The sequence below is a fragment of the Aquarana catesbeiana genome, linkage group LG09, assembly GCF_042186555.1.
Source record: "Aquarana catesbeiana isolate 2022-GZ linkage group LG09, ASM4218655v1, whole genome shotgun sequence".
In the NCBI taxonomy this organism is placed as follows: domain Eukaryota; kingdom Metazoa; phylum Chordata; class Amphibia; order Anura; family Ranidae; genus Aquarana; species Aquarana catesbeiana.
Genome location: NC_133332.1, coordinates 232,583,910 through 232,607,550, shown reverse-complemented (window position 1 = coordinate 232,607,550; position 23,641 = coordinate 232,583,910). Strand labels below are relative to the sequence as shown.

Genomic DNA, 23,641 nt, shown 5'->3' with positions numbered 1-23,641 from the left:
ATGCTTCGAATCTCGACTGGTCCCTGTTGAACCGGCAGAGAATCGTACCGTCTATGGATGTCTTTAAGCTAACCTCCAAGGTAACACAATAGGTAATCTTGGTAGCTGCATCCAATATAGTCAATACTTTCTTCCCCATCAGTGAATTGGTAAAAGGGCTCTTTTAATGCCTTTAGGCCCGTTTCACACAGGCTTCAGCTTGTATAAGAGCAGTGTGAACTGCAAGCTTTGATAAAGCATTTGCAGAGCTTTTAGCAAGCTTTGTTGAAGCTTTTAAAGTATTATTTAGCTCCAGTTTGTGAATGTTGTGCACAGATCACAATGGTTCTGATTGCCATGTTAAACAAGCGGCTAGCAGTTTCAGCCCTTTTTAAATCTTGTTAAAAGCCAACTAGCAGCTTGCTTAAAGTGGCAATCAGCATTCCCCTTAGAAACTGTGCACAACATTTACAAACTGGAACTGAATAATACTTTAAAAGCTTCAACAAGCTTGATAAAAGCTTTGCAAGTGCTATGTCAAAGCTTGCTGTTCACACTGCTCTTACACAAGCTAAAGTGAAATGGGCCTTATAAAGTTCACAGAAGCTGCCCTTCTAGCCCACAACCCTACATTAATGAGTACATATTACCCTTGGTCCCTTTTTTTAAATGCAAATAGAGAATACTTCTATGTGGAAATTTGCCTTTTAAACCACAGGGCTGCCATAATTGATAGTCCTCTCAGCCTTCCAGTTGAGAATCCCTCTCCAACATAATGGAGAAAAGTTTTCTTCCCCTTTACTGTTTCTGAACCCCATTGGGGATGTGGGGGCGTTATTGGAGTAATAAGATAAATAATGTTTAGTATATGCGCTTGCATACAATCTGAAGATCTACATTTAGACACTTGGAACATTTATCTGACCCTTCATGGAGTAAGTTGGCCAAAACAGTTGAGAACCAATAAATACGACATCTAATTTAATAAGGAATAATCCTTGTTCATGTTAGCAACCAATCTGATACTTTCTTTTATGGCAGGAGAATATAGCAGCTTTTGATTGGTTGATGTGGCAAAAGAATGGCTCTTCCTTCAGTCATTTTAATCCATAAGGCCCCCCTGAAAAGTTGATGGACCAAAGGATTTGTTACCTAGAGACGAGGCATCCTAATTACCCAACATGTTATAGGATTTGCGTTTTCTCTTACATATAACATTATTTTATAATATGTATGTATAACATATTGCCAATACATAGGATTCAATGTTCTCAGATAACCATGACAGTTGTGTAAAGATGGAAGTCTCTTGTATCTAAACCAAAATGTGATGAAGTCAGTCAGCTTTTATTTGGACAGTTTCAACAAGTAAAGCAGCAAAGTAAAAATAATAATAAATCTCATCAGATATTTAACAGATATATTTGTGCTATAAGACAGCGCTGGAGGGTAAAGTTATGCAACTCCCTGCAACCAATCAGAAATTATCCTTCACCGATTTGACCATTGCAAAGTTAAATCTGAGTGGACTCCATGAGTCTGTTCATTACCACTGATCTTTACATTTTTATATTGTTGTTGGGAGTTATCATCTTTAGCAACCTGCAGATAATGATTAGCTTTCAAGTCCAGAAATGTAGTCTCTGTTATTCTCTAAACCCCCAACTCCAGCCAAAACTAGTTTACTTTAAGCCAGACATAGATGGAGCGAGTTTCTTTCCTGCAAAAAAACACTCGGTGTTGATGAAGGAATTCCTCCCGCGGAGCCATTGTGTTCTCTTCTCGTCTTTCTCGCTTCGTCCCCAACGCACCTCCGACTTGTTTCTCTGGTTGTCGTGGGCAGTGTACCCTACTTTACATTTGGTGAACTTGCCCCAAGGCGGTCGGTTTCTGGTCGGAGGTGTACACTATGATTAGATTGGTCCTCAATATCTGCCTGGCCTGTAATTAGTGGGAAGCCCTATTTTGCCTTAACCCATTTCAACTCTTTCCGGGAACCAGAGAAAATTGGTGAGCTTTGTTTTCCTCGCTGCTCATCAGATGTTGGTTAGAGCCCGGCACCAACAATTCCTCCCATTTACACAGGCTGTTAAAAAAACGTTATGAAAACGCCAGTATCTTTGCAGTGATTTTTCTTTACTTTTTTCAGCGTTTTTCAGCATTTTTGCAATAGCGTTTTTGAGCATTTTCGAGCGTTTTTCCGCGTTAGCGTTTTTGAGCGTTTTTTTTTTTTTTTCAAATTTTTTTTTTTTTTCAATGGATCAAAAACGCTAAAAAATGTTGGTGAATGACGTTTTTTAGCGTTTTTGAGCGTTAGAGCATTTTTACAGCTGAAAAACGTCTCTCAGAACCCACTGGTGCTGGGTTTTTTTTACAGCTTAAAAACGCCTATGCCACTTGCAGCTCAAAAACGCCTAGGTGGGCATGAAGCCATAGACTAACATAGACAGGCCTTTTTAAGCTGCAAAAAAAGCTCAAAAAAGCAGCTGTAAAAACGTCCGTGTGCATGAGGACTTAGGGAGGTTAAGCAAAGACTTACGGGGATTATGGTACATGAGACGCTCACGTCAATACTTAATGACACCCATGCCTAGTTTTTGAGAGTCTGGGACCTGTGGATATCTTAGAATGCTGGTTTGAATCTAGACTGTGCCTTACTCTCGGGTCTGACTGGACCCCCCAGTGCCCCTTCCATCACACCTCGGTCTGGACCCTGCAGGTCCTCTCCCCCCTTTTATGCCCTTTCTTTCTCCCTTACGCTTCTTTTCTTCTTCTTTCTTTTTCTTCCTCCTTCTTCTGTTTTATCTGCTCCCAAACCTCCCTGCGAAAGATGCAGGCTACCTTGCCTTTCTCTCACACTGACATGGCTGGCTGGGGCGTCTACCTTGTCTATTGAAAATGAACACATTTAATGTGCAATGTATTCTTCACTACTCATTGGTCAGTGGATCTTTGCTCCTCAGGGCCCAGCTATTGCACAATCTGCACGGCCACTTTTTTTGTTTTCTATTATTTTTCTCCCATGTTTGTGACGCTTTCACTTTTGTGTGTGTTTTTTTTATCACTGGATGAAGGTGTGCGAGTTCTCGGGCTTGCCCTGACATCTAGGGGGAGGAGCACACCCTTAAGTGCACTTTTTAGGGGGTGTGTTTCATGTGCATGTTTTTTTGTTCGATTACGGGTTATTTCCATTTAGGTTTTTGCACCACACGGACTTAAAGAAATAAATAAAAAATCTATGCTCTTTTATATTGTTGCCTTTTGCTCACAATGGATTTGGCATATTATCCTTTGCTTTTGTTACACTTTATTGTAATGTATTATTTTATATTGCACTGTGTATTGGGAAAAAAAAAAAAAACAAAAAACAAAAAACTAAATAAATCCTTTGTAAAAGAATAGGATTTTGGCTGAAGGTAGACTTCAAAACATGTTGAAATTGCTTTTTATTGCAGACTACTATCTAATGTATGTGGTCAGCTTGTCAGGTGGGTACTTGTCATTTGACAAATCTGAGAAAATGTCCAGCTATTAGTAGATTGATAATTCACCAATGAAACACATTTTGGTAAAAAAAATGAAAGCTTTTTTTTGACAATATTGTATCCCAAGAACAGTCTGTTTATTTCTGGTGACACACTTAACAGTCTACAAATGTCTTAAACCACATGGGCTCAGTCCTGAATTATATGTCTCCAAACCCCCCAATCCCAAAACCTCAATGAACCGGTGGAGAAAAAAAAATAAATAAAGGCCAGTTCCACTGAAAACTGAATTTTTAGTATCAGGTACATTTACACATCTGCATTTATCCTCCAAGGACTCCAGTGTGATGTCCCCTCTGCTGTACCCACCTCTGCCTCCCTTATCTCAAGTGGCTTTAGAGCTGAGAAGTGTAGCAGGAAGATCTCATCACTGGAAGCAGCATGGTAAGCCCTTCGCCATCCGTCCAAAACTGAAAAATAGGTTTGCTTGGGCAATATTTTCAAAAAGCTAAATAAAATATATTATTTTATAATAATAGCAAGAGAAAAGCTCATCGGTAGTTACAAGAGGAAAAGACAGACATACAACAGCTTATTATATATCTCAGGTTGTGCAAATCGAGAGTAAAATGACTATTACCGTCACCTGCCAATAGGGGCAACAATCTACACAAAGTGCAATGTGAACAATAGGTCTGCACTATATATGATACAAAAAAATATTCTGGCTATCAGATATTGTACGGTTTTGACATTTTTGTTTTTCCAAGTGCACCTGTTGCACAGTGAATGCATCCATTTTATATAGGCCAGACCAATGCCTGGATTAACAAGATAGTGAGGTTTGTGTTGGAGGTGCATGTGCATGCAATCTCTGTTCTGAGATATACTTGTCCACTCCTACACAATGGCTCCTTCTTTGGATGGTCAGATGTGTGGACACATAAATGCTTCTGCCTGAAGACTGCAGAACATGCCTGGATGTTGACCTGTTGTAAACAATTTTGGATAGCCAGAGTAGGCTCACTTGTGACCACATTAAGCCACTTCGCTGTAAGCTTTCTATCACAACTAACGATCTACAGTGTAAACAGGGTCTGTTAACATCAGCTTTAGCAACAATTAGGGCTGGACAGACTTTATATGGGATGCCAGCAAAGGTCTGGAAAGCCCTTTTGTAACACATCAAGTAGCTCTTCTTGACTCTAGTAAGCACTTGTTAACCCAAGTTAGTTAACGCCTTCACAACTAGCAATGTTGGTCAAGCCTGGAATTGTTGACCTTAATAAACACTCGCTGACCCAAGTTAGTTAATGCCTTCACAAGTAGCAATGTTTGTATGCTTGTGAAGACTGCAATCGTTGACCCTAATAAGATCTCATTGATCCCAGTTAGTTAATGACTCCAACAAGTAGCTATAATAGTCAAGCCTGGATTGACAGTCTCATGGTGATGAGACTTGACCTGACTTTTCATAGTCAGGTCCAGCAGCTCTGACATGTTCCCTCTGCACCATGGGCATTCTTGGTGCATGAAGGTATACGTATATGGAATGTAGATTCAGAGATGGCTGCTTGCTGATTTTTACAGAATGCTATAACGCAAAAGAGCAAATAATATTGAAGATCTGCTGGTGTTGGTCTATTTTTTCTAGCAGAACTACCACCAAACTTCCAGGGATCCCACAAGCCTTGTGCAATCATGCACTTCACGGGCTTACTGTGGCCTTGCAAATGTCTTTTAGTTGTAATACTTTACAACAATATCCACATATTATTTTCAGTAGTATAGCTATTCCCTTTAATAGGTGTGGACTACTTTTTGTAATTAAAAGCTTTTTTTTTTTTACTGGTCTGAGTGATGGCGGAACGCCATTCAAAGGAAAATAACGGATACAGCGTATATGAGTACATACACAATATTTAGGCATATAAAAGTGCAAAGTTATATTAAGGAAAGCAGATCTGTAGCTTCCTTTAATTATAATAACTGATATATATTTCTATATATTTGCAATTGGAGGATTTCTCTTCAGTCCTGACTTTGCATTTGTCTAGAAGTTAATGTCAGCTCGAGGCTGGCTTTATCTGAAGCACAATGACAATGGGACGGTAGAGTAGCAGTTAGATTTGAAAGAAGAGAATCAAAATCTCTGCAGGTTTAAAGAATCCTTCATTTCTCAGCGAGAGAAACACTTGACAGTGAAAGGAAAGGAGTTTCAGTATCCAGACAAAATACAATCCCATCATATATATAACAGTCTTTTAATTTATCACCGTCGATTGAGTGGGTTGGCTGGAAAGAAGTCCTTTGGCCAAAAAAAATTGACCATGTTCAGGAAAACCTCAGTAAGTCGTAAATTTGTAGTTCCCTTCTCACAAGGTTCCTTTTCAGAACTGGGTTTTGGTTTTGTGTTCAAGTCTGGAGGCTGAGGTTGCTAATGAGGATGGTGAGAGGAGTGATGGAGAGTCGAGTCGTCAAAAAGTGGGTTTTTCACCTCCATTTCTCCTGTCTGGAAAAATAAAAAGGCTTTGTTATATTTTCTATAGAATTTGGTTTTTACACATGATCTATCACTTTAAGTGTACATGAATCGTTTTAGTTTAGTTAAAGCAGATCTTCACTTCATCTGATCACCACAAACCAGAAACACTGTTAAATTCATTTTTAGTATTCAAAGCAAACTCCCACATCTAACCATGCTTTATTTTGTTAAGAAATCACTTTGAAAAACACTCCCCTAGCATTTCTGGCTGTGGCCATCTTGAGTAAGGTCAGATAATTCATGTAGCATTTACTTCCTGGAATTCATCTGCCCTTAGCTCAGGCATGCATGCAGAAGGGTATGCTTAGCTGAGAAAACCCCTCTTCTTCCCCCTCCCCTCCCGAAGACCCCTGGGATGTATGACATCATTTGCCTAGGCAAGAAACCAGGAAGTAACTGAAGAAATGTAAAACGAAAAAGTTTAAGACAATACGATATACTTTCCTATTTACTAATTTGCTAGCAGCATGAGGATTAAAAATAATCAATGTTGATTAGGAGCAAGAAGTTTCACTTTAAAAGTAGAGGGGAGGGGTTTTTTTCATTTTAAATTTTTATTTTTATTGCTGTCTGTGCCGCACTCATAGAAATTCACCTATCTGTCCTGGTAACCATTATCTCTGAAAGTACAGAAAGTGATAGGAAATCAACAATGTTTAGGTTGCCACAAGAACAGGAGGTGTTGGGAAATCTTCCCATAGGGACACCGTTTCCAATGACCATTGTCCAAAGCAGGTTATAGATGATGTGATTTTCTTATCTGTGACCAGTTTTCTGAACACCTGAAAAGTATTGACTTTCCCGATTTGATCTTCTGCTGGACACTATACTGTATTCAAATTTTATCTGGACTATCAATCTGCTGATGTGGTTCTTCAGTCTCAAGCAGTCCATAGATTATGCAATTTTCTTCCTTCTACCATGGGTGGAAGGAAAGAAATTACTAGATTTCCCCAATAACAGTCAATGCTGATGGGGAATCCCTCCTGCAGATAGTGTGTTCTCCCAGCAGGAGGGCGCAGAGAGCCGTCCCTGCCAGAACACAGCGATTACTGCTAGTGGCTATAGCCGCTGACAATAATAGCATGCTAAAAATCCAACAAGCTGGTTGTAGCCAAGTTGATTGATGGATCTACTTGGGAATAACCAGCCTGCCCATAGATGGATCAAATCTTGGCTATTCCTGCTGAACCGGCCACGATTCGATCTATCTATGGCCGGCTTAAGAGGGAATATCCCCTTGATTTGGAGAGATCTCTTAAGCCAGCCATAGATGGATGGAGTCTCGGCTGGTTTGATGGAAACTGGCTGAGATTAGATCCATCTGGGGGCAGGTTGGTTGTACTGAAGTTGATCCATCGATCAGCTCCATGCGTACAACCAGCCCATCAGATTTTTTTTGCATGTGATCATGGAATGAATGCTTCTGCATGGACAGCTCCTTCAGAATCAAACAGGAACAAGCAGCAGATCCCCCTTGGCTTCTTCATGGCTGTGTCCTGTACATGCAGTCATTGCCACCTATAAAGAGCTTTCACTGTGACCCCCCTGCCCTCCTCCTGCTGAGCCTTTGTGAACGCAGCACTTTACCTTGTGACGAGCGTTATCAAAGGGGGCTTTGCTCTTTAAAGGAACTATATCCAACTGGGCCAGGCTGCAAGAGCCACAGAGCCGGCAAAGCCTTGTCCCTTTATCCCATAATGTCACACCGTACAAGAAACACAGCGCTCCATGCAGGGGGAAATTGTATAATGATACGATGCGAGTGAAAGAGGATTACTGACTTCTCTGACCCCAGCTGAATTGATCCATGTAAGGGGAAGCTGGATTGTGTGTTCAGGGAGCGCATATCCAGAGCTGTCAATGTACAGCTTACCTGAAAGCCGTTTTTATTTCGATGTTCACTTTTTACTCATTTACTGTTATTCAGTTTTAATCAATCTTGATATCTGTATATACAAATTGTAAATGCCCTCCTAGTGGTCATCTGTAAACCTAGCAATGTGTTAACGGAAACTTGAATGAGAAACAAAGGCTGCCACTGTGGACTTCACCTTCTGAAAATGCTAGGTGCCTGGCTCTCATGCTGATTCACTGTCAATACTTTTTGAGTTGCTGACCTAGAAAGAACATGCAGACCACTGCACCTCCTTCAATGGCCACATGCTTACATGGAGTTGGTGATAGAGAAAGTACTATTAGCCAGAGAAAGCCAAGAAATTTGCATTTTCAGAAGAAGTCAGCAATGCCCACCTATATTATTTCCTCAGCACAAGTTAGTGTATTTAGGGTCCTCCCATATCAACAGCTGTTTTGAGAGGGGCAATGTAAATTCCCTGGGAGCCAGTTTATGTACAAATTCACAGTCATTCCTATATGGCTAGCTGCATTTTTGTACATTTATCCATATTAAGTACACACCTTGAAACGTTAAAGTGGTTGTTAAGCCACTCGGACTAATTCATACCATCCGCTCTGTGTCCTAATGCCGTGTCCCCATGTGTGTGATTTATAAAAAAAAAAAAAAGCCCGCTATACCTCATTTCAGAGCGCCGATCACATGACCGGCCGGCTCTTTCCTCTCCCCATTTGACAGCTGCAGCGGGCAGGGCCGAGATTCCCCCACTGAAGTCAGTCGGGACAAGAGGAGGAGAGAGCTGGATGATCATGTGAGCGCTCTGAAATGAGGTATAATCAGCATTTTTTTTATAAATCACACACACAGGGGGACACAGCATTAGGGGCAGATGGTATGACAATGTAAAAGTTATTTCAGCAGCAGGAGGGGCGGGCACTGTCACAAGCTAACAGGCAGGGAGGGGGTGGGGGGAGTAGAAAGAAGAGCAGACAGGAGAGATGCGGATGACAAAGGCATGTAAACTGACCACGGTGTCGGGGCTCAGCAGCCATGATGAACCGTGGTCAGTTTACAGAGGGGAGGGTAGTAACTGGCAGGATCAGCCAGGTATTTCAGGTGTTACAAGGGGCCAAATTACACAGAAAAAGCACTGTGCTGTATAACATGCTTTAAAGGGACAGGGACCATTTTTTTTTAGGTTAACAAACGCTTTAAATATCCCAAAATACAAGGGGTCTATTTACAAATGTTTTTAAACAAGATTCAAAAAACTTTCATGCAGGATTCGCACTTTTTCCAATCAGATCTTCTTCTGAAAATGTGTGAATCTTGGATGGAAGCTGTGTGATTCTTGAGTGAAAACTATCATAAATAGACCCTCATCCCAGGTATTATACAGTTTTTAAAGCATATGAAGCATGGAAATTAATATTTTGAATGAACAAAATATAAATTGCACAAGGCATCACTTAAACACATGCAGCAAAGCTCATCTAAGTGCACAATGCTGCATATGCATAAGTGTAAAAAGACCCTGAGCCACTGAGAGCTCCCACTAGTTGCTAACAAATCTCCATATTTATTACAGTAACAAAAATGTTGCAAATTAGCTGTATAAAATGTACACATCTAAATTTCATGTAAATACTGTAATAAAAAGAGAGAAGATCGGCTCACTAAAAATAATTTGTACTTTCCCTTTCAACTGACCCAACAGCAGATCTATGTGACAATTTACAAAGTACTCACTGGGGCTAATCCCGGACATTCATATACAGTGAAGTCACCATCTTCATTCTCCTCGTCTGATGTGACAGCTGAGTCTGGGTGCTTCAGCTCGTCTTTATTTCTTAAAAAAATAAATAAGATTTATTATAGACCAGTTCCATATTGGAAGGCGTTTCCCAACAAACACATTCTAAATGAGATTTCCCGGGCACTCACTTCTCCATGGATATCATCTGTTGCTTCTGATGTTGGTAATGGTACATCTGAGCATTCTGAGCCAATTTCTTATCTCCAGGCTGAAAAACAAACAAAACAAGAAGAATTAATATGGGAGGGAGGGATATTACTCATAAATTAAAAGCGGATCCCAGTCATAATGTAATGCTATTATAATATCTGGGATACTGGGATGGATAAATAAAAAGTAATAGAAGGTATAAATTTATTTTCAAGAAAAAATGCTGATCCTTTTTAGTGCTGGCCACACTATTGAATGCCTTGGCATTTAGGTTGACCATGCACGGTTCAAAAGCAATGTACCCAGTTGATCGATCAACTTGGGTACAACCAGCCTGTCGCTTGCAATTTTTGCAGTTGGCTACTATAGCCGCTAGCGATAATCACGGCCTTCTCCCAGCAGGAATGGCTTCCCCTGCCCCCCCAGCCATCCCTGTCTGTGTTTATAGGGGGATCTTGCAAATTTCTTTCCTGCAACCAAATCCATACCATGTATGGCCAGCCTTAGTCATGTGATCACTGCTGATGCGGAGGACTGGAGTGCAGACTGGCTGATCCTCCCCCCTTCAGCAAAGATCCTGTGACCTAAGATTTGTGCTTCTAATTATCTGAGCAGCACTAGGAGGAGACCAGTGCAGCACTTTCTCCAGGAAATATAATCATTTCAGCCCTTCTGTTGCACCTTAATTATCCAGTCCAATCAGATGATGAACCCAGTTTAATTTTACAATTTAAAGCGGATCTGTAATCTGCAGTTAATCACAGACATCAAAAAATAATCAGACACGCAGACATTCCAGCCATTGTCTTTTAGCATTCAGAACTGGTCAATATTGCCTCCTGAACGCCTGCAAACTGCAGTTCTACCTCCTTCCAAAAAGTGATCTACCATGGATTTCCACCTATGTGAAAGGGGCCTAAATGTGTATGAATTCCCTGGTGTAAAAAAGAAAAAAAAAAAAAAAAAAAAACATAGAACTTCACAGAATGATTGTTTTAATTCATTAGTTCTAAATACTAAAAATATTACAGAAAAGAATCATTGATTGAAACTTGAATGACCACCAAAGGATGGCCCAATAATTCTACATGCACCCAGTTTTCAGATTTTAAGGGAAAACTACAATGGTTTTAGGTCAATTTTATTTTAATAATTTTATTTTTTATGTAATTTTATTTAAAATGGATAATAATTAACATCCTTGTGTTTCTATTTAAATAACATTATTTGACAAATAAACAATGAATACTGGGTGTACTTTATTTAAAGAGCATTATGGGGTTTTTAAAGAGAGAGCAGAACAGGCAGAGAGGGGGATGAGTCATGGCTTTGATTTATTCAGTTTTGCCTGTAAGCTTGAGTTACTGAGCTCTGTAAACATAAGACTTTTTTTTACAGCAGCTAAAGATTGCTGAAAATATGAAAATTGTATGTATCGGTCTAAAAGTGAGAAAAAAAAAAATCTTTAAGCACCTACAAATATAAAAGAAAATATATGCAAACCCACTAAACATTTTATTTAAAAACATTTCAGGAATCCAAGGGGACAGTTACGAGCATCTCAGGTAGCTGGCAGGTGAATTTTTCCACTTGCTGAAAAATATCTATACGAGTGGGCCCAATCCTTTCTTTTTCTATGAAGTAGGAGAAAGGATCAAAGCACTGCATGTCCATTTTTATCATCGATCCAGGATCACAGTGGGGTTTCTGCTGACAACTTATTTGAGGGTGATCAGATATCAGGCCTTTTGTTCTTGGGATAATATTCGACAGTCTATGACTCATATACAGTATATATATATATATATATATATATATATATATATATATATATATATATACACACACACAGCATGTAAGTACTGTGTATATATATATATATATATATATATATATATATATATATATATATATATATATATATATATATCAGTCAGTACAAGAAGACAACATTGTGTGAATCAGTCATTTCATTGTAGTTTATAACTTACCGATGATGTCTTTTCATACGGTGGAGGCGGTGACTGTCTATAGGCCGGATAATCTGTCTTTTCTGCCAATTTTATCTCTCGGCGCATTCTGCGAGACAGCAAAAAAAGAAAGTAACATGTAAATGTGAAATCCATGAAATCACAGGCCCCAGGGCCAGAAAAAAAGCATTTATATTGCATTAGCAACCAGACTGCAGTTGTCATTTTTACAGCCTGCACTAAAATGATGGAAGTTGGAAACTAGTTGCTGCAGGCAACACACAGAGCTCCTGGAAGAAGTGGGAGGACGCAATAGGATAATATGGCAGCATCATTGGAAATCTATGAGTGTTCCCCATGTCTGCTGGATTATCCTGCAGAAAAAAAGTGATGCTGGACAATTTGCAGAATGTGGGATTGTAATGAAATATGAGGGACACTTGCTTACTATGTTGACATGGATATTTTCCTATAATTGATATATAGTAGACTGTATATATTTAAAGTGTATGTACTGTAAACCCCAACAATGAAATTCTCTTATTTGCTACATTTTGGTCTGTAAAATCTACCATTTTTTCATTTTCGTCACACCTTAAGGAAGGAGAGGAGTACAGCCCTCAAAACACATTGGCTCTGTAAATAATTTGTCTTTGGAATAAACTTGTATCTGGACTTGAATGTTATGGTGTGATGCTTCAATTATAGATTCCCACATGCAGAGCAATTGGTGTCTGTATGTTGGAGAGAGAATGGGAGGGATTGAGTAGTTTAGCAACAGAAAACTGGGCAGGGCTGATACCACTTATACCATAACAGATTTTAGGAGCTGAGTGCATTTCTGGTATATCAACAGGTATTTTCTGTACTTGCAGGGTCTTTAAAGTAGAACTATAGGCATTTATTTTTTTTTGGATAGAGCAAGGAAGGGTTATAACCCCTGTCATATTTTTTTCGCCATCTGTGTCACATTGCAGAGATTTTCCTTTACTTCCTGTCCCACAGCCAAACAGGAAGTGAGAAAAATTCCTGCAAATTAAGAGAATTCCTTGGGGACTTCCAGGCCATCAGAACTAGTGTCCCCATTGGAAGATTTCCTCTTTTTTACTTTTTTGGGGACAACCCAAAATGTGGGATTTTCTTTTACTTTCACTTTCAATCATAATGGTAAACAGGGCAAATAGAGAGGATGAATCTTCCTAACGTGGGCACAGACCGTAATAAAAACTGACAGGGGTTCTATCCCCTGTCCCCTCTATCCAAAACGATTTGCAGAGGAGTTCTGTGCGTCTTCTGGTCCATTTCAGGTCTGAATCCAGTTAAAAATTCAGGCCCAATTCATCCCTGAAACGGAGAACATGGTTGCACCGGACCCCTGCTGTTACCTGCTCCGCACAGCAATGTGAACCCAACCTAAAGGTGTAAACATGGGGACATTTGCATGTATTGGAGAAAGGTACTGCATGTTTTTTGTTATTCTGCCTTGGCATACACTTTCACAGACTTCAAATGCATTGAATGAGTATGCATTACCTGCACCAACATACACCGGCGATAGTCAAAGCCATGAGACCAGCAAGGGCACAGGCCACCACCACACCTGCCGAGACACAGATTGAAGAAGTTAATGTAGGACTCCAATGGAAGTACTCAAGCAATCAGTATACGTTTTTACCTTATTTTTTTTTTAAATTCCAGCGCATATGAATGTGATGAGGGCATGTGCTGAAAAGACATACGGGATCTGCTATTGCTTGCCTTCTTCTTAAAATGCAAGTTGTCTGACTATTATGCTGGTCATGTGGCTACAATACTTAACTGGGACAAGTATGCAAATCAAACGTTCCACCTTTACTGGCTGCATGCTTACTCTAGGTCAATAACCCAGTAAACTAGAGACAACCAGGTATCTGCTAAATGGGAATTACATGCACAGAATATCCATACTGCTAAAGAGCAGGCGATTTCTTTTATTTGAGTGCACAGGGAATCCAACCCTATTGAATCCTCATCTATTGCTCTGACTTGGAGCTGATCTTCTCCCTTAATACTTTTTGAGGATGAATTGTGCACTTATGCAAATATATATATAATAGACCATCAAAAAGTCAGTGCTTGCAAAGGACCTCTAGTGGGGTGGTGGAACGTTAAATTAAGACCTCTTTCACACTGGGGTGGGTTTCAGGCTCTTTAGCGCTGGAAATAGGCTTTGCTAGGTGCCTAAAAACTGCCTCCCATTCATTCAAGTGTGACTTTCACACTGGGGCAGTGCGCTTGCGGGACGTTATGAAAAGTCCTGCAAGCAGCATCTTTGGGGCGGTTTGGGAGTGCTGTATTTAGCGCTCCCAAAACGTCCTGCCCATTGGAATGAATGGGCAGTGCTTCCAAAGCGCCTGAAAAGCGCTACAACACAGGTGGTTTTAACCCCTTCTTTGGGGTTAAAAGCGCCCCGTTAGCAGCCGAAAATTGCCAATTAAACAGCGCTAAAGCTTTAGCGCCAACGCGGCTGCAGCCCCAGTGTGAAAGGGGTCTTAATGTGAGATCTACTTTATGCCACTAGAGAAAGGTGGAGCAAAGAGCAGACACCAGCTTTTTGGGGACAGGGAATAGGTGGAGGGGGTGATAAAAGTGATAGGGACCACTATTTTAACCTGTTTAATCACCCTAATAGTGACACTGTTCTTGAATCTGGCCAATAACCTGCTATTGCTACCCCCTCCTCTTGAAAATGCTGCCTGCCTGTCATGCTGATCCAATGGCTTTAGTACTTTCTGAGACACTGAACAGAAAGAAAAATGCAGATCAGGAATTTGGACGCAGAAAGTATTAAAGTCAAAAACAGCCACCAGGCAACTAGTATTCTCAGAAATAGTGCAGCAATAGCAGTCCCTGTATATGCCCCAGGACAGGTTCCCTTTAAACACTCAGCTCTCATACTCAGTGGCCAGGTAGGTCTCATGCTATTTGGCCATCAATGCACTTTGGCCATTAATGCAATTTACAAAAGAAGGTAACATTCTTTTGTCCATCGCTGTGCTCCTTATAATGGCCCGAGAGTCTTTTAATGTGAAGTCAGAGCTGGCAGAGCAAGTGGAGTAATGAGCACCTGTGGTTAGCAGGAATGACTATCTGCTGGGACTATTGTATCCCGATCAGAGAGCTCTCTTGGCTTTTTACACATTTAATTGCTTTATTGTTTGGCCCAGCAGCCTTTCCTGCACCCTGTGCCTTTGACTGAAGAGCTGGACAAAATAGGAGAGGTTCAGCACGGGGCAAGACAATTGCTGTTTGATGAATGAAATGCAATCCCTTTATAATCAGACATGAAAAGCACAGAGAGCAGAGGGGGGTGTTATTATACGCTAAGCACTTCCCGCACCCTCTGTCCAGAAGGATCAACATGTGGGGGGTCAATGACACGGCCTGTAGCTCGTATGACCAGTTATGGATGGACTAAATTCCATCTGCCCCATTTTAAGAAATTGTACAGCCAGTAGTGTCCCTTTAAATGACTTCACTGGCTGGGTGGAACTGGGTACCCATGTAGGGAGGTCACTGTGGTGGTCCGAGAGTTTTTAAAAAAACCCGGTGTATTCTTTCATGTATTACCTAGTAACAGCGCATCACCAGGAGGTCTTCGGGTAGTTTTAGGTGAGCCTGGACGGTTGCTTCGGCCGGAAGGTTCTTTAACTGGTGGTATGGGCGGTGGTGGAGGATTGGACGGTGTGGTATTGACTACAAAGAAAAAATAAAATCACATATTTTAAATCACAAGCACAGGAGCGATTATTGTTTTTGGCGCTTCTAAATATGTGGAGAGGAATTTGCGGCAGACATTGGGAAATGATTTGACGATCTTTCGGAAAAAGCATGTAAATAGATTGGCATATTAATACATATCCTTGGGAGAGATTGTTTGATCTGTCTCTGTATTTGTATTCCGGTAATGGGATTGGGTACTCTCACATCACCCGTCTGCCTGGTGTATTGATATACCCATGTCTTATGCTAATGTTCGCAGTCCATTATTTTAAAACGTAATAAAACTTTTGTGAAGCACCAACACTATTGGACAGCAATAAGCCTAGGACAACCCTTGGTTCTGTGTCAGACTGTGTTGACAGCTCCATCCTCTGGGCAACTGAACTAAAACTGATCAGGATCTTCTATTCCATCCCATCTTATTTAGGCCTCATTCACAGAGACAAATTTCTGCGTACATCCAAGCAAACAGCTGTCTTTGCCTGAATGGGATGCACAGGTGTTCCTTGCATTCACGTGCAAGCAGTCCCATTCATGTCTATTGGGATGTAGCTGCTGCATAAATGCAGCTGCTAAATTGACAGCCACGCAGGTGCATCTGAACGCACACTGTCTGCGTTTGGAACATGCACCCACACGGCTGTCAAACTGGGACATCAGCCCAATAGATATGAATGGGATTGCCTGAATGTGGATGCACAGAACACTGGTGGTCCTCTGCAGGCACAGGTGGCCCTTCGCACGCATGTACTGATAGGTACGGTTATGTGAATGAGGCCTGATTTTTGATCCAAAAAATAGTAACACAAAGCTGCTGAACTCAGAACAATGAAATTATACTTTCATTAATAAACTGGGTTTATGTGAATGGACAGAAAAAAAAGGAGACTGTGTGATCAGATTGCAAAGTGTATGTCCTGTTGTCACCGCTGGGCTGTCTGAGATCAGTAACCCAGTGAGAGATTCCTTTAGCTGGCCTCTAAACAAATCAGATAAATCAGCTTCAAATAAGAAAAGCCCAATAGTAGCACATTGAAAACAGAAGTGCAATCCTTCACTCTGGTCCACAAGGCAAAGCACTCTGGAATGTCAATGTTCCGCCTTGTACCTGGGTGTCCCAATAACAGGACACTGAGCCCACTGAGGCGTGACAATGGCACAAGCCAGCAGTGAATATTCATACAGCCCAGCCTGAGGCCATTAACATGATGACATGAAGATGTTGCAGTGTGTTTGTCACTTTATGGGTCATTTAACACAACTGGCTGCAGGCGGCTGACAATGAGGTACTTGTCCGGTGACCGGCTAATCACTGAACATCAAGTGAAAGGAGATTTACAGCCTGCTGCTCAGGGGTCCCTGTCCCTTCAGGTGCTGCCTCTGTATATGGGTGCCCTCTCCTGTTTATTATTTCTTGGCGTGGTCTTCAATGTCACACTCACCATTCTCAGCTAAATTGACAGCGTGCGGCTCTTTCTCCTTAAGCATGGAAGCCAGGAAGTCAATCTCGGAATCAGGAATGTTGTAGGCCACTGAAAAGGGAAAAATAAACATGTCACAAGTGTGAAAAAGAAAAGTCCACATACACTAAGAAAAATTATAATATATCAAGAATTTTACTATCTAAAGAGAACCTGCCATGAAAGAAAAACCACTAATCCCACCATAGACGCTACGTATGCTTACTTTTTCCTGCAGCTCCAACCCAGCAGCTGTACTGGAATTCTGGTACTTCTGGGTATGGCGGAGCGTACTTCAGTGTTAGGGGCCAATCACTAGGACCCTTGCTGCCCTCAGAAGTGTACATTAGTCAACCATACTGGGTATCAATGGCAACTGCCAGGTGCTCTTCAAGGATTGCCACATACTGGTAAGTACTGCCTTGTACAAGGGAGGGATGGATGATTGGTCCTCCACCAGACCAGTTTCATTTATTAAAAATGATCCTAATCTAACCAGAAAACTATGCGACTTAATCTGGCCTTAGTGGAGTAAACCAAAATCACATCCCGGAATTGACAAACAGTTAAGTTAAATAGAGATGGGATTTTCAAGGTGTCACTCATTTACTAGATTTATAAATAAAACAAATGGGGTCCCATCTTGAAAATCCCATCTCTAGTTCATTTTTAACCTGTAGTCAATTAATATTTACTAAGACCACCAAAAACACTGCTTGCGGTATGGCAACCAGTGATGTTCTATACATTGATTGTGTAGAGAACTCCACCAAAGATCTAAGGCAGGCCATACACAGTTCCATTCCCAGATATTCAAACTATGTATAGGCAGGCAGAATGTACCAAGTTGATTGATCAACTTGGGTACAACCACCATGCCAACATTGTGGCTAAAATTTAAAGACCTGCTCCAATCAAAATTCATATATTGGCTTAGTGCACCTTCTACATGTGCAATCCCATCCAGTATTCTTGTATATCTCGAAGGATGAGACCCCCTTTCTACAGCCCAGTACAAAGACAAATGAGGACTTCACACTTCCCAATGGATTCCCATGATCCGATCCTTTATATATAACAGGTTAATCCCTCCGCTAGAGATGGACACCATGGTTGTGGCCTGGAAGGGGGTTAAGTCTCTGAGATGAAGGCTTCCTATGGCCCAGTTCATTTAGTTCTGTTTGGGGTAGGTCTTTACTCTAGTGATGATCACATTGCCTGTGGCTCCTGCTTGGATACTCTTACTGTACATCAGTATACAACAAAGCCCCAAAGCAGTGACCCCATCAGCACCAGCACGGCTTAACGACTAATCCTATTGTCAGTGGAAGGGGGATCATGACTCTGGTCACACACAGCAAGGTAGGAAGTGGAAGGTAATAAAGCAGAGGAGACAAGGCCATGACACTCAACAGAGACAGCAGCAGCATCTGGGCATGAGGAAGTGTTCAACAAGAAGCTGTAAAACATTATAGAGCACCCTCATTCAGTGTGGAAGAGTGACAAGGTGCTGACACATACATTATATTACCAAAAGTATTGGGACACCTGCCTTTACACACACATGAACTTTAATGGCATCCCAGTCTTCAGGGGTTCAATATTGAATTGGCCCGTCCTTTGCAGCTATAACAGCTTCACCTCTTCTGAGAAGGCTGCCCACAAGGTTTAGGAGTGTGTCTATGGGAATGTTTGACCATTCTTCCAGAAGAGCATTTGTGAGGTCGGGCACTGATGTTGGACGAGAAGGCCTGGCTGGCAGTCTACACTCTAATTCATCCCAAAGGTGTTCTATTGAGTTGAGGTCAGGACAGTCAAGTTCCTCTACTCTAAACTTGCTCATCCATATCTTTATGGACCTTGCTTTGTGCACTGGTGTGCAGTCATATTGGAACAGGAAGGGGCCATCCCCAAACTGTTCCCACAAAGTTGGCAGCATGAAATTATCCAAAATGTCTTGGTATGCTGACGCCTTAAGAGTTCCCTTCACTGGAATTATTGGGATCAAGCCCAACCCCTGAAAAACAACCCCGCACCATAATCTCCCTCCACCAAATGATTTGGACCAGTGCACAAAGCAAAGTCCATAAAGACATGGATGAGCGAGTTTAGGGTGGAGGAACTTGACTGACCTGCACTGAGTCCTGACCTCAATCCGATAGAACACATCTGGGATGAATTAGAGCAGAGACTGTGAGCCAGGCCTTCTCATCGACATCAGTGCCTGACCTCACAAATGCCCTGCTAGAAGAATGGTCAAACATTCCCATAGACACACTCCTAAACCTTGTGGATAACCTTCCCAAAAGAGTTGAAGCTGTTATAGCTGCAAAGGGTGGGCCAACTCAATATTGGACCCTACGGAAAAAAACTGGGATGCCTTTAAAGTTCAAGTAAAGGCAGGCGTCCCAATACTTTTGCTAATATAGTGTACCACAGCAAAGTATGAGGAGCCCTGGAGGACAGGAATGACACCCCAACATAATTAATTTTATGTAGTAATAGACCGTCACTACATACTGGGGCTCACTCCACATTATAGGACCAATCACACTCCACTCCTCCATAAAGACTGGCCACCCAAACCACAGACTGATTGTACAATCTTTTTAAAGCTGGCTACAAACATTGCCATTGGATTGTACAATCTCTGTACAACGTTGATAAAATATCTTCATGCATGTGAAGGAAATCACACGCGTGTGCCCAGACGTGTCTACGGGCTCTGCCAGGACCCAAAGGCCGGGCAGAGCCTTTCAGCACATCTAGACACGAGTTATAATGGCGGTACACACGATCGGAAATGCCGCCAGCAAAACTCTGATGAGAGCTTTTGGTCGGAAAATGCGACCGTGTGTATGCTCCATCGGACTTTTGCTGGCGGAATTCCAGCCAGCAAAAGATTGAGAGCAGGTTCTCTATTTTTCGGTTGGGAAAAGTTCCTATCTGAAAATGCGATTGTCTGTATGCAATTCGGACGCGCAAAAAATCACGCATGCTCAGAAACAATTTCACGCATGCTCGGAAGAATTGAACTTCATTTTCTCGGCTCGTCGTAGTGTTGTACGTCACCGCGTTCTTGACGGTCGAAAGTTCAGAGAACTTTTGTGTGACCGTGTGTATGCAAGGCAAGCTTGAGCGGAATTCCATCTGAAAAACCATCCAAGATTTTTCCGACAAATTCCGCTCGTGTGTACGGGGCATAAGGAGTGGGACTGAAGTTCTACTTTAATTTTATATTCAGTCAGGTAGGTCCTTGCTTTATCAAAAGCTGGCCACACATGTTCCAATCTGTACAACAATCCCTCCATCATCTAATTGGGATGCCAATGAAGAAATCATCATATTTCATGCTGTAGGTAAAAACTGGACCACAGGTAGGAAAGACATGAAATCAGGAGAAATCAGGAGGACTATACCCAAACTCCTTGCCTTTTGATGGAAGGCATTCCACGCTTCCCCATGCTGCAAGACAAGAATGTTAATGAGTAAAGCCTTCCCCCTCCTCCCCAATCTGCATGTTGTACATTTTCAGGTGTTGCCCCCAGGACGTAAGATGGCGGAGCCAGGAATACAATATGGGTGCCATAAGCCAATTATTTTTGTATATTGAGAGAAAAATGTCTGGATCAGAGGCTCAGAAAACACGGCAGGAGTCCCGGGATTGATTAGCACATCACACCTCCATTCCCAGAACTCAGCAAACGAGTCTCTTTCCTCCACCTGAATAGCAAGGCATAGGACTGTACACATGGTAATGAGGCCAGAACAGGACAGATCGGGATACAGCAGATGGCTGCAGAAACTGGGCCGGCCAACTTTCCCCCCCTGTGGGCTTCTACATGGGACGGCACTTCTTTAGCTGGACAGAGAACCGTGTTTGGTAAACATGTCAAACCAATGAGGCCTGGCCTGGCAGAGAAAGGCTTGAATTGAAGCGTCCAACCTCCCTCCATTCATGGTGTGCTTTTCACCCTGAACACAATAGAATCACTTATTGGGATCCCTGCTAGTCAACAACAATCAGGAATCTGTGCTGACTCTATAAACCACGGGACAGTTCCCCATATTGGCCAAATGTTGGATAAACATTGTCCAAAATAGCAAGCTAACTCAGAGAACACCATTGTTCCTTATATTTAGTAGAAACACTACTGAAAGCGTTTGTGTGCCCATAGCAAAATCCCAAGCTTTGTTCACACCTATACAGGTGCAAAGGAGCTCACAATCATGAAAAACGCACCAAAGGACCCTTTTTAAAAATCGCTGTTACTTTGTTAGCATTCATTTTGCTGTGTGCGGTAGGAAGATGTGCGGGAATGGCGCTAAGAATTAATGGCACCACTGCATGTCTATAAGGGCTGCACATTTTTGTGTGTTGCGGGATTTTGCGTGCGTTCCAGCAATGCACAATTGTGAACCCAGCCGTGTTCTGCTCCCTGGGGAAAACATCTAAAGGTTTTTTTTAAGTTGTTGACCCTCTAAGCTTCCCAGGGGGATGGGGTTCCGCATTTTTACTGCTCTATCAGCAAAGAACCCTTTCAGCAATCTCAGGTTAAATCTCCTTTCTTGTGCGTCCTCTTCAGGAACTTAAAGTGACCAGTTTATCACAGTTACTGGAGTCATCTTTGATATATTTGTACATTGTAATCATATGTAAATCAATGTGAGGGACTGATAAAAATTCCACAGATTGTTCGGGTAGCTCCTTGATTTATTGTTTCAATATTACATTTTTTAATTGGGCAATCATCACTTCTCTCCACCTTTTTGATCTCGTCCAATGAACTTTACATGATCGTAAACAAAAGCGTATGGAGAAACTGATAGCTCCTGGAACAATCACTTTTTGGTACTTTTTCCATAAAGACTGGACATTGAGATAAATACGAGTATGGCCAGTATCTCCTTTCACATTGAGGCAGTTTTCAGACATTTTAGCGCTAGAAATAGTGTCTGAAAACTGCCTCCCATGCCGCCTGAGTGCTTTAGAAAAAGTCCTGCAAGCAGGATCTATGGGGCAGTTTGGGAGCGGTGTATACAGCGATCCAAAAACGCCCCTGCCCATTGCAATGAATGGGCATCGCTTTCCGAAGCGCCTGAAAAACACTTCGGAAGCGCCGCAACACGGGCGATTTTTAACCCCTTCTTTGGGGTTAAAAGCACCATGCTAGCAGCCAAAAAGTGCCGCTGAAACAGCGCTAAAGCTCCGCTAAAACGAGCGATACTTTAGCAACTCATGCTGGCCATACACTATACAGAAAATCGGCCGAAAAATCGTTCGTATGGACACTTCGTTCGTTTTTCGGCAAGTTAGTGGGTACAAATCGATAATCGTTTGTGACGTTTTTGTGGAAAAAAAACGAACGGCATGTTTGGAAAATTACTGCCGAACGTACGATAAATTGCAAGGTTAATGTGTTTCCCGTCCGAACTGCCTGCACTAGGTATATGTAAAAAAACGAACACAAAATTATTTATTCATGTCCACTGAACAGATTATCGGTCATTATATGATGGCACGATCGTTTGCGGTCACGGTCGAACGTTCGTTTGTCAAAAATGGGTTCGGCCGATTTTCTGTATAGTGTATGGCCAGCATAACACATGGGCAGCCCCAGTGTGAAAGGGGTCTAAGGGCTCATGTCAGTGGGCGTGGTATTCCTTTATTTGGTATGCACTTAGAACGCACGTCAAACGCAGCAAACTGGAAGCTGATTGGTTTCTATGGAGAGCTGCACCAGATTTTGCACTCTCCAGTTTTGGTAAATCGACCCTGAAGGGTTCAATCTGATTAGTTATTTTTTTAATTTAAAATCGAGACGCGCTGATTGCAGGTAAATTTGTTTCTTTTTCACAAATTCAATCTAAGCATGCGCTTTTTGGAAAGCGTTAGGCTCAATTCACACCTATGCAGTTTGCTTTTGGTCCTTTCTGCCGTGCTTTTTGCGATTTTACAGCGATTTGCATATTTTTAATGCTTTTTTTTTGGCCAATTTGTCCTTGGGCAGATTTAAAAAATGCATAACGCAATTCGCGGCAAAAACGACATGCTTTTCTGTAGCTTCTCCATTGGAGCCTATAGAACCAAAAAAGCAAAAAAAAAAAAAAAAAAAAAAAAGCACCGTTTTGAGTTTAAAAAAATCTCTGACCCTTTCCTAAAACAAAGCGACTGAGAAAAGCATAGATGTGAACGTGTCCCATAGGAAACCATGGTAAATGAACTGTAGGGCGTTTCTGCAAAAAGCACCAAAAAAACGCACCATATAATATGAGGTCAAACCTAAAAGCTTTCAATTTGTAAGCAATCAGGCAGGCCCTTGCACTACATACTTGAATTTAATTCTAAAGGAAATTGAATTAGAAAATTGTATAATGTATGGGCAGCTTTAGGCAGGTGCATTGTTATGCATTTTCTTTGTGTGCTGACATGCATTTTTTAGTACAGCTTTTTAATGTGTTTTTGAATTTCGGATTTGCTGTGAATAACAAACAGCCATTGTCCAAGACTGTTGCCAACGCAATATATGTTGCAACGTCAAGTTGCAATGCAAAACGCATGTTTGTGTTTTGATGCAATGCCATTGACTTCTATGGGCCTCCGAACACATTAAAT

General features: G+C 41.6%; 1 protein-coding gene across 2 annotated transcripts in view; it reads right to left on the bottom strand.

Moving 5' to 3' along the window:
• Nucleotides 1–1,305: 1,305 nt before the first annotated feature.
• The window catches only part of NPDC1 (neural proliferation, differentiation and control 1), a 151,885-nt gene continuing 129,549 nt past the window's right edge, over nt 1,306–23,641 (bottom strand). For both annotated transcript variants that reach the window (XM_073599938.1, XM_073599939.1), the window contains 7 exons: nt 17,008–17,097; nt 15,413–15,538; nt 13,337–13,403; nt 11,825–11,912; nt 9,812–9,891; nt 9,617–9,716; nt 1,306–5,976 (listed from right to left, as the gene is read on the bottom strand). In XM_073599938.1, the coding sequence (XP_073456039.1) occupies nt 5,902–5,976; nt 9,617–9,716; nt 9,812–9,891; nt 11,825–11,912; nt 13,337–13,403; nt 15,413–15,538; nt 17,008–17,097 (626 nt within the window). In that variant the 3' untranslated portion in view covers nt 1,306–5,901. The remainder of the gene's footprint in view (nt 5,977–9,616; nt 9,717–9,811; nt 9,892–11,824; nt 11,913–13,336; nt 13,404–15,412; nt 15,539–17,007; nt 17,098–23,641) is intronic.